The sequence below is a fragment of the Terrapene carolina genome, unplaced genomic scaffold, assembly GCF_002925995.2.
Source record: "Terrapene carolina triunguis isolate 2854851 unplaced genomic scaffold, T_m_triunguis-2.0 Scaffold32335, whole genome shotgun sequence".
NCBI lineage: Eukaryota > Metazoa > Chordata > Testudines > Emydidae > Terrapene > Terrapene triunguis.
The window spans coordinates 584-11782 of NW_020696686.1; the positions used below are offsets into that span (position 1 = coordinate 584).

The following is an 11199-nucleotide window of genomic DNA, read 5'->3' on the forward strand; positions in this document are numbered from 1 at the left end:
ACTGATCTTTCCTCTGCACAGGGACCTCTGCCCGTCCCACCCCAGCCACTGCCCTGCCCCAGGCAGCCGTCCAGACAGCTGCTGTGGACACCAGCACTGCCCCAGCCCCTCACCTCTCAATCTACTTCTTATAGTCCGATAGGACTGGCCACAGGCAGTCACCTGGCTTCCTTAGTCCCCTGGCGCTTTCTGGTCATGTGATCCCTCCAGTCACTGGCTTCACCTGAGGATTCTCCATCCCCCTAGGAGGAACTACAGTACTCAGACCTGCATCTTTTAAAGGGCCATGAATCTGACTGGGCACAGTGGGGACATATGGATCTGTCAAAGGTCCCGTGTCCGTTACACAGAGTCTAAGCACGACTGTACTAGAGATCCTACTGATAAGGGAGGGGTGTGAGTTATGAGATTGTTTCTGTCTGTGCTGTATCTGTGTTGTGCACAAATAGAGGATTTCAGTTCTGGCAGTCTAGTTCTGAGACGTTTACCTTTTATTTCTCATGGTAGTGTGTGCAACATGTAAAATCCACACACATAGCGTGTGCATTTGTTATGCATAATTACCCGCCTTTGCAATCTCTGTATTAATGCATTAAATATATTAGCTTGGTTTACACAGGAGCTAATTGTTTTGTTTGCTTTAGGGAGCAGGGTGTTCAAACATTGTACACAAAATGTCAGCACAACATGCATGCCCTGTGTGGACGACACATATACAGAGCATCCCAATGGCCTAACAGAGTGCATGAGATGTAAAGTCTGCGATGCAGGTAAGGAAGCTGTCCGGTGTGTGTGTGTGTGCGGGGGGGGGGGGGGGGGGGATGGATTTTAATTATTTTTTTCTGAGTTGTCTCCCCCAGCCCACATATACAAAAGCAGCCTAGTTGTTTGGGCCCAGGACTGGAAGTCAAGAGTCCTGGGTTTTGCTCACAGTTCTCTTACTGAGTTCCTTGCAATCTTGGGCAAATCACTGAAGTGGAGATTTCTAGCACAGTGCATGGGCTTCAGTCGCACATCTTCCACTGATTAAGGGCTGTGGAATCATCCCGGGAGATTCTTCTCAGGGGGAAAGTGGATCTCTAGATTTAGCAGAAGTAGAACAAACACAATAAAAATAATTATAATCAAACATTTCACATGGTGTCCTTTGTTGTAGAGCAGCAGCTCTGCACCATCAGGATCTGGATTGTTTGCAGGGAGATACCATCATAGATTGTTAAGGTTGAAAGGGACCTCAGGAGGTCATCTAGTCCAACCCCCTGCTCAAAGCAGGACCAATCCCCAATTAAATCCCCAAATGTCCCCCTCAAGGATTGAACTCTCAACCCTGGGTTTAGCAGGCCAATGCTCAAACCACTGAGCTATCCCTCCCTCCAGGAACCTTCCCTTTCAGATCCCAGATCCTGAGCAGTGGCTGAGGAACACGCATGTACCTCAGGAGGCAGGAGTGACATGAGTGACAGTAAGAAACCATTGTGCTCCTCTGCTCCTGGGGCCATCAGGGTCTGGTCCCCAGCATGAATTAGAACAGCCTGCAGGCTGCTCTAGTTTACATCAGCTGCCTATGGCCCCAAAGGCTGTCCCAGCACATGGGGATCCGTTGGGCAGCCAGGAGGACGGGTTGTGTAGCAGGTGTTATGACCACTCCAAAATCCCACTACAGTGGACTGCTCCTCCAGTGGCCAACTCGACTGGAGGTTGTGGTCCTTTATATGTGGCTACTGGGAGCCTGATTCTCCACCGCCGTTGTCATTATTCACACCCGTGCAGATGAATGCAGAGTGGGTGCAAAGCACGATCTCAACTGCAGCTGAGTAGAGAATGCTGGTTTGGTAGCATTTTGCATGTACCCTTTGCACAGATGTAAATACAACACAAGGTGCAGGGCAGCAGAGAATCGGGCTCCAGATGGTTCTATTTACATGGCAACACTTGTAAAACGGAATCATCATAACAAACCCCTCTAGCTCCTGTGCCCTGTATCATGGATCAGCAAGGACTGGGGGTGCACATTAGTTTTTGTATCTGCTCTGTTTAGTTCCTGTGTAAATGTATTTGTGATGCATGTAACTTTCCTTTAGGCGCCCGACTGATGGTAAAAGAAAAATGCACGTATACGAAGAACACCGTGTGCGGCTGCGCCCCGGGGGATTTCTGCCCACATGCTGCAGGCCTGGACTGTGAAATGTGTAGTCCCTACACCATCTGCCTGCCTGGCTCTATGGTGAAAATACCTGGTAAGGCAACATAACTTCTGTAACACCAAGGCAAACCCCTGCAGTCACAGAACGAATCTAGAGCAGGGCAAACTGGCTGAGACTTAATCCAGGTGAGACTGAGGTGATGCTGGGGAAGCAGCCGGAAGAGTGGCTGGGCTGTACATGGGCCCCCCTCACTGAGGGAGTGTGACTGCCATTTGTAACTCAGTTGCACAGCTCCAGGGTGACGTCAGAGCTTGTGTTGAGCTGGATGCCCAGGTAACAGCTGTGGCCAACTTCTGTCCATCTGTGCCTGGCCAGATGCCTCTGACCTCTTCTCCCTAAGGCAGGATTCTCTGCTGAACTGTGCTCTGCCCGGGGCCACCCCTTAGGTCTGTGTAGAATGCTGCAGCCTGCTGACGGAGCGGAGTTGCCTGTTGGTTGCATGTAGGAATTGGCTTTGACCTATAGAGACAGAAATGGTTTGGGTCCTGACGGCCTCTGTCCCCGGCACACACTGCCCCAGCTGCGCTCAGCAGAGGCGCTCACGATGGAGCTCCCTCAATATACATGGGGGGCGGGGGCGTGAAAGCGAGGAAGCTGCTGGGGGTCCTCTGCTCTGGAATTGCTATTCCCTGCCCTGGGCCCTGCCCTAGAGCTGGGCTATGTTCACCATCCAGGGCAGACACAAAGCTGCCATTTCCCTCCTAAACAAGCATGAAATATACAGGGGCAAGGTTAAGTGTGTCAGAGGGTGTGACGAGCTCAGACTCCTTTGGGTGTCGTTGGACACTCACATGATGCTCTTGCAGGCAGCAATTTGCATGAGGCTGTGGGTTTGTACTCAAACATGTTGGCAGCCCACCTACGCAGCAGCAGAGTGCAGAGTGAGTTCAGCTTCAGCTTGTACAAACAGAGCTCCCTCAAGCACGCTTTTGGGCACAGAATTCTGTTAGGAATACCAGTGTGCTAAACACACCCGTTTCTTCAAACAGTGCTGCCTTTGGAGCTCTCAAGGTGCAACAGACTTGTTCAGCAACACCTTTTCCCTGTTAATTACACTGGAGTACATCCTGCTGTAGAGACACAAGTCCCTTTACAGAGAGAGCGGGTGTGGATCCAGGCCATGGTCCATTGTTAAGGCTTTTGATCAAGGGCACATGTGAGTTCCAGACTAACCAAAAGTACCTCACGGTTCTTTGCTCTAATAACTAATGAGCTTGACTGTCCAGCCAGGCGTGTTTCCGAAGGTGGATACTGAGGGGGGTGATGTGAGCTTAACGCACTTTGAGGTACTGGGATGGGAGCTGCTGGCGAGAAGCTGAGTGTGTGGTGTTGTTCCATTGACACGTCACCCAGGCTGTTCAGTAGCATTTCTACACTGCGACAGAAAGGGAGGTTGCAGAGAAGTGCAGGAAAAGGCAAACAGGCGCCTTACAATGACACTCTAGGAAGGGACCTAATTATGTCAGTGTCAACAGGGAATGGGGTGAGGCAGCCTGCCAGGAGCCCAGGAACCTGTGGGGCAGCCAGGCTTCTTGCACAGAGCTGCCAGCAGAGCTGGGAGACCGGGCTGTCAGCTCCCAACACTGCCCCTCTGAGGTCGGTGGAAGCCTTCCTGGTGAGGACATGCACCACTGGCCCAAGGAGGGGAGTGTGGACATGCACCACAAGGGCACTTACTGCGGTGGTTGTAAGTCGACCTAATATATCCATAGGTCTGCAAGTCCAAGTCCCAAAACCCGAGTGCCCCCCACCCCTGCTGTGTTCTGTTGCAGCTTTTGTGCTATTACACAGCTTGGCACCATTATTTTGAGTCTTACTATTCCTTTGGGATGTTGGCCCTTGTAATGGCCCAGGTATGTGGGGCAGCAGGAGGTGCATTTTTCCTCATGTACCTGTGCTCTATGAGTACTGAAATATTTAAGTACAGGGCAGGAATACAATGCCAGTGCAGATCTATTCTTAAAGTGCTAACTCCTAAACGAACCGAGATGGCTCTGCAACATGGTGGTGGTGGTGACAGTGAGGAGATGCGGATGGAGACCTTTCTGAAATCAAAGCTTCTTTAGGCCGCATGTTCAGGAAGGTATCCAGTTATGTCGTCCTCTTTTATAGGCACAGAATTCAGTGACAACGTATGTGAGGTTTGCCCTGATGGAACCTTCTCAGCAACCAACATGTCACACACCTGTCAGCCATGGACCAGGTAGGTGACTCTGACTACACATGGCCTTTTCCCTTGCTTTACACGCTGCATTCTCTCCTTCCATTCATTGTTATTTCTTTGTACCTGAATTTTGCGGCTATATCAGACCTGGTTAGAGATGCCCTGAAGTTCAGCAGCTGGGAAACATAACCCTAAATCAGTAGGGCTGTGAGCTGTGTGGTGGGGAAATCCTTCCCCCAGGAATCGCTTTCCGTACCCTGGGCACTCTCTGTGAGGGCTGGATTCACCTCGGGGCTGTTTATAACCGTGACATGGGATGGCCGGTGGATTCCAACTGCAGCCCCCTCTGCCAGATCCTCCCTGCACAGAGCCCAGTGACATGGTGGAGAGACTGTGTAGAACTAGGCCCAGGGCCATACTGGGACTGGCCACCCATGCAGTGTAACAGCCTCAGTTCCATGGCCAGAGACCCATGGCCACACAGGAGCGGGCAGGGTTTGCCCTCACAGAACACAGATTACAAATACATATGGCACATGTTAGAATTAAGAGTTGAAAACCAGCTCCTCCTTCGATTATCCACCAAGTCCTAAAGACCTTTCTGCCTCCTTGGCATGGGCAGCTGGAGGCCAGTTCAGCCCCTGACTCAGGTTAGGTCAGTTCTGAGGCCTACCAGTGGTCATGGCCCCCTAGGGGCCACTAATAGGGGGCAGAACTGCCCTGGCCATGCCCCCTCCCTCAGCCAATCCATCTCTGGCCTGCCCCCTGCGCCACCATGGCCCACCTGCGCCAGGTGAGGTCCTAGCCCAACCGCACAGCCCGTCTGTCCCACAAACAGTGCAAAGAGGCTGTAGAGCAAGGGTGAATCTGGCCCTTCGGCTCAGTTAGGGTTTGCTCTGCAATGGATGATTGTCTGAGGCGTTCCCAAGTCAGTGTGGCAGCACCACTTCCTGTGCTGCTTGGGTACCTCAGTGACACTGGCATTAAAAACACAGAATCCTACGCTGAGGTGTGGGCAGGTAAAAACTTCTGAGGTCAGTACAGTGAATTTATTGTATTTGTATTTTTCAGTCTAATCCTATGTTCTGTTAACAGTTTGGGCCCTTATAACTTAATTTTCCAATGTGCAGGCTTCTACCACTCGAAGGGCCCAATCCTGCAGCCTTGAAATGTGTGGGAGTTTGGCCTGTCCACAGACTGCAGGATCAGGCCCAGAATCTGGATGGGGTCTTGTCATATTTGATTCACTATATTAAGGAAGCCACCTGGTGGAATGACGGGTGTATCGAGACTGTGAGAAGGCTGTGGATACGCTGACATGTTTAATAACGTCTTCCTTCATCTTAGGTGTAAAGAGGAAGGGATGAGAGAACTAAAGGCCGGGACAGCCACTTCTGATGCAGTTTGTGTACAAAGAGGCCTTTCTGCCACAGCGATGGCATTGATAATTTTAGTTTTAATTGTACCTGCAGTGGCTGGAGCAGTGTACTTTTTTTGGTGGAAGAAGAAGACGAAAGGTGGGGTAAAACGTAAGTAAGAAAAGCGTGGGACCTGTGAAACCTGTCAGAGGGTCTCTAAAGGGGTCAGACTGGCAGAGTTTGAATTTGGCACATTGGTCTTTGTTTCACCCCAGAACATGCCAACCTGTAACTGGAACAGCCTCTTGAAACTGAGAATCCCTGTGAGAGTCTAAATCTCTCTTCTTTAAAGGGTTGCCTTTAAGATCCACTGGCCCTAAATTTGACCTACTTTATGGAGTGAACTGGCTGGTCCCAGGCCAGGGTGCTGTGCTATCGCACCAGCTGCAGTGGACATGCCCCCTGCCCAGCTCGGGAAGGTCCTCTCCCTCCCCAACTCATGGCCAAAATTGACCTTTTTCCCAGGCCAGATTCCCCAGTGGCTAAAAATACCAGCTGTTCACGTTCTCCGAGCAACCTGGACCAGTTCTCCTCTCCTGATGATCTTTCCCGCTTGTATCTGATATGTGCTTACAAAGTTCCCTTTTCATTCGCTGGGGGAGCAGTGGTGTTAATGGAACGGGAGTTTGGGCTCTACTCATAACCTGTTCCTGCTTCAGAAATAAGCATCTCAGTTTTCCCCCTTCATTTATCTACCAAGAGAAGAACACATTCTCAGGTCCAAGAGAGAACGTTGTTTACTGGTTCTAGCTGGGGACTGGGAATCAGGACTCCTGGATAATATTCTCAGCTCTGCCAATGACCAGAGGTGTGAATTTTTGCAAATCGCTCAATTTCCCTGTGCCATAGTGTAGCTGTTTGGCATAATGCCCCCCTTATAGGGTTGTGTGGCTTGCTGTTTGCAAAACTCTTTGAGATCCTTAGAGATTAGGTGCTGTATGGATGCAAAGCATTGTTAGAGCCCAAAATCACATTGGGTTAGCATTGTCACCTAACCACCTTCGTCTCCCAGTGGGGTGATTCCTCAAGATGCGTCTAAGTGTAGTGCAGAGCCACCAGTGGGGCCATGTTCTGTGGATGTGCACCCATATGACCCCACTGAATCGAAGAGAGCTGTGCATGCGTCTAAGGGCAGGACTTGGCCCTGGGACATTAATACAGAAATGTGTCAATACAAAATGCACCAGACTGTTTTCTGATGAGGTTGTTTCTTTTTCTTTGCAGCTGCACAGGAGACAGGGGTGAGTTGTCTAGTCTTTTATGCACAAGCACCTGGAGCAGGGGTTTGCTTGAGTGTCTCTGCCATGGCTATGTCAGCTTGCCCCAAGAGAGAGAGAGAGAGAGAGAGTGTCTGTGTGTGTCTCGCTATGTGACTTTGGAGCAAGTCACTTAAACATTATGGTCCAGATCCTTAAATGTATTTAAGCTCTTAATGTCCATTGATTTTAAAAGTATTTAGACTCCTGATTTCAATGGAAGTTTGGAGCCTAAATATCTTGGAGGATCTGGGTAAATATGCCTTACTTTCTGCATCTGTAAAATGGGAAAAATACCTACCTCATGGGATACCATGAGACTTGACTCTTCCCCCCACACTTACACGTGCATACTCTGTGATTTGCTCCATGATGTTTGTAAAGTGCTTTGAGATCCCTAAATGGAAGGTACCATAGGAGTGCAAAATTCAGTGTTAAACGTGCCCCAGGGTCAGGATCCCCACTAAATGGACATCTATTCTCCAAACAATGTAATGAACCTTTGTAACAAGTGGCTCTGAGGGATAGCACACTTTAAAGTAAAAGAATCTTTAACATCTGAAGTTAAAATGGACTTTTTTCCTTTGTCTTTTGGCCCTTTAATCTCCCAAAGCCTATTTCCCAAACTGCTTAAACATACATGAGACCGACAAGGTGGGTGAGGTCATTTCTTTTACTGGACTAACTTCTGTTGGTGGTAGACACGAGTTTTTGAGCTTCACAAAGCTCCTCTTCAGGTCTGGGAAAGGTAACCGGAGCACCACAGCTAAATACAAGGCAGGACAGATTTTTGGTGTACCTCAGCCAGTGCACCAGCTGCCCCAACAACTATGGGATGATACCAGACAATCACTACACTCTCAAATAAACTCACACTAGAAAAACGATAAAAGACAGAAACACCCTGTTACCCATGAGTGAACACTTTTCACAAAGCAATCACTCCCTATCTGACTTATCATTCCTCGTCCTCGAAGGAAACCTGCACAAGACGAGCCTGGGAGTGTAGGCAAGGTCTGCACTACAAATGTACATCGGTAGAACGACGTCGCTCAGGTATGAAAAATCCCCTCCCTCCAGTGATGTAGTTACACAGACCTAACCCCTGGTGTAGACAGCGCTACGTTGATAGGAGGACTTCTCCCGCCAGTGAAGCTACCGCTTCTCACGGAGGTGGATTAACGACGCTGACAGGAGAAGCTCTCCCCTCGGCGTAGTAGTGTCTTCACTAAAGCGCTACAGCAGCTCAGCTCCGCTGCTGCAGCTTTTTAAGTGTAGACTTGCCCTTAAATTCATAACTCTGCTAGACACTAAGGGCTTGGCTACATTGGCACTTTATACCGCAATAAAGCCTCCCAGAGCGCTCTAATTTACTCCCCGTCCACAGTGGCAAGGCACATAGAGTGCTCTGACTCCCTGGCTAGAGCGCTCCTGGTACTCCACCTCCATGAGAGGGATAACAGCTGTTGCGTATTGGCTGAGATGCCCCAGGGCCAGTGTGAACGAGGAGTTACATTACAGTGCTCTGACTGACCTCCGGAAACATCCCATCATCCCCTTAAGTCAAGTGGCCTCTCTTCTCTTTGTTGTGAAATTGGCTGAGGAATGCGGAAGTGCCTTTTCAGAGCTCCGTTTCAGACAGCGGCTGCTTATCTGCAACGGGGCAAAGCAAACGTTTACTGAGTGAGTGAGAGAGAGGCAGGGGGGCTAGGGAGATCTGAATTTACAAGACAGCGTGCTGACACACTCTCAGCACTCCAAAAGCCCACTCTCTCTCCCCCCACATACTAACAACACACTCAACTCCACCCCCCTCATTTGAAAAGCATGTTGCAGCCACTTGCACGCTGGGGTAGCTGCCCATAATCCACTGCTCCCAATGCCGCTGCAAATGTGGCCATGCCAGTGCGCTTGAAGCTGTCAGTGTGGACAGACTGGAGCGCTTTCCGTAGTGCGCTCTCCGAAGACTGGTTTAACCCAAAGCGCTCTACAGCTGCAAGTGTAGCCAAGCCCTAAGGGCTTGTCTTCACTGACTGGGAGCTACGCCCCTTGTGGAGGTGGTTTTTTTAGAGCACTGAGAGAGCTCTCTCCCAGCGCTCTGCTGCGATCACATAAGCCACGGCAGCACTTTACCGTTGCCAGTGTAGACTAGCCCTAAATCATGGACTCAGCAGAGACACCGGTTATCCCAGTCATTACAACCATTTGTAACCTACTAACCCTGCTTTGTCCTATGACTTGCAGAGGTGTTAATTGCCCACTTTGTTTAAATGGTTTCTTGCAACATGTGTTAACCTCTTATGCTTAACAGTCTGTCCCACCTTTAGCTGTTACACCCTGGTTATCTTTCCCAGACCTGAAGGAGAGCTCTGGGAAGCTTGAAAGTTTGTCTCTTCCATCAACAAAAGTTGGTTCAAGAAAAGATATTACCTTACTTACCTTGTCTCCCTTTCAGCGTATTTGGTTTGGAAATGGGCATCTCTAGAACAGTTGCTGTTTTATCTATATCTTTATGGCATTACACAGTTTAAGATGATGTGAAATTAGTTAGTTACAAAGCCTTAAGATCCGTCCAGCAAACTAGACACTTTTTGTAGGAAAAAATTATGCCAGACAGTATAACGTACACTTTTGTTGTAAGTGGGGAATGACACTCTAGCAGGTGATAGGTAAATGTACCAGCCATTTGATTGTTAGTAACTGTATGTTCATAATGTCTTTGTTTGATTTTGTCATATCTTAAAGGATGAGTCAAAAGGACAGGTTGAGAGAACTTTGATCCAGTCTACAGAGAATGGGACAGATATCATTTCTCCTTAGGAACAAACAAAGGCAAGAGCAGTGGGGGAAGAAAGAAAGCCATTGTCAGCCCTGCACATGTGATTGGATTGGAGGCTTCTGAAAATCGCTCTTCATTGAATTTCAGCCATCATCATCAATGTAACTTGAGTTTCTCTGGCTAAGTCCTGTCATGCTGAAGCCTTCCTCATGGACACATTGTTAGGTGTAATGTCTGCAGACTCTGGGTTCTTGGGGGATGTCTCCACTTGCCATTTAAAGCGAAAAAAGTCCCTGTTTTGCACAAAAACCGTGGGAGCGTCTACATTTGCCAATGACAGAAGTTTCACAAGAAACAGAAACTCACCTCGACGAGAAGCGTACAGTTCTTATCGCTGATCCTTTTGTGGTGATGTGCAAGTGGAGACACGTTCTTCCTTTTAGCCTCCAGAGGATATCCCACAGTGCCTAGGGCGATCACTCTGGCCAGCAGCTCTGCTGCTGTGAGGCCAGGTAAACAGACGTCCGCCTCTCCCCTGTAAAGCTGCAGGAACTTTGAAACTCCCCTTCCTGTTTTGTTTGCAAGTGCTCATCTGGCCAAGTGACCATGGTGGCTCCACAGAGTAAATGATCCGCCGCTGGGACCCTGCGCTCACCCTCCCCTTCCCAGAAGCCCTATAGTGGGATAGCTGCCCTCAGTGCGCTGCTCTCATGGGTGATGAAATGCTGCAAATGTAAACACTCTCTGACCCTGTGGAAGTAACTGAGTACAGAAACCAGTGCTTTTCTTTCACCGGTTCCCTATCACCGATGAAACTCAAGTGTAGACATAGCCTTGGTTTCATTCAGTAACTACACTTAAACGTCCAGTTATTCATTACAATCACCTATCACGCTGGGCTTTGCAGCCAGAAACACTTCCTGGTATCCAGGAATCTCTATTGGACCAGTTGCTCTTTTGACTATATTGGACCAGATCACCACATAGTCAAAGTGGTTTTTATACATAGCTTTAGTTTTATAACAGGACAAGAGAGGGTGGGGACAGAAATCTTGTCTTGCTGTAAATATTTGTTCAATATCATAATACATTAAATCTGCACATTTATTGTTTCTTGTTAATCAGATTTGCTTTGAACCTTCTCTATGTGTAAGATAAAATCCCAGGTAAGAAGTATGGTTGGAAATAAAGCTAAACTGTTTTTACAGTGATGATTGGAGAGTGGACTGCACCATCTTGCTACCCTTGATAAAGCAGCAGTCAGAGGGCTGGACAATCTAGGTATCGATGTGTGATGCGTATGAAAGAAGAAGACAGTGAAGTCATATTCCCCCCAGAGCAACTTTCCTGTCAGTGGGGATAACGGGTTGCGAAGATT

General features: G+C 48.8%; 1 protein-coding gene across 1 annotated transcript; it reads left to right on the forward strand.

Annotated features, from left to right (window-relative positions):
- Window positions 1-644: 644 nt before the first annotated feature.
- Window positions 645-10997, forward strand: LOC113409315 (tumor necrosis factor receptor superfamily member 14-like; the record flags this gene model as incomplete). The annotated part of the gene is made up of 6 exons (XM_026663080.1): window positions 645-770; window positions 2082-2237; window positions 4317-4407; window positions 5716-5897; window positions 7011-7027; window positions 9788-10997. Coding segments are annotated over 6 exons (647 nt in total), but the record flags the coding sequence as incomplete, so codon positions are not given.
- Between the last annotated feature and the right edge of the window lie 202 nt (window positions 10998-11199).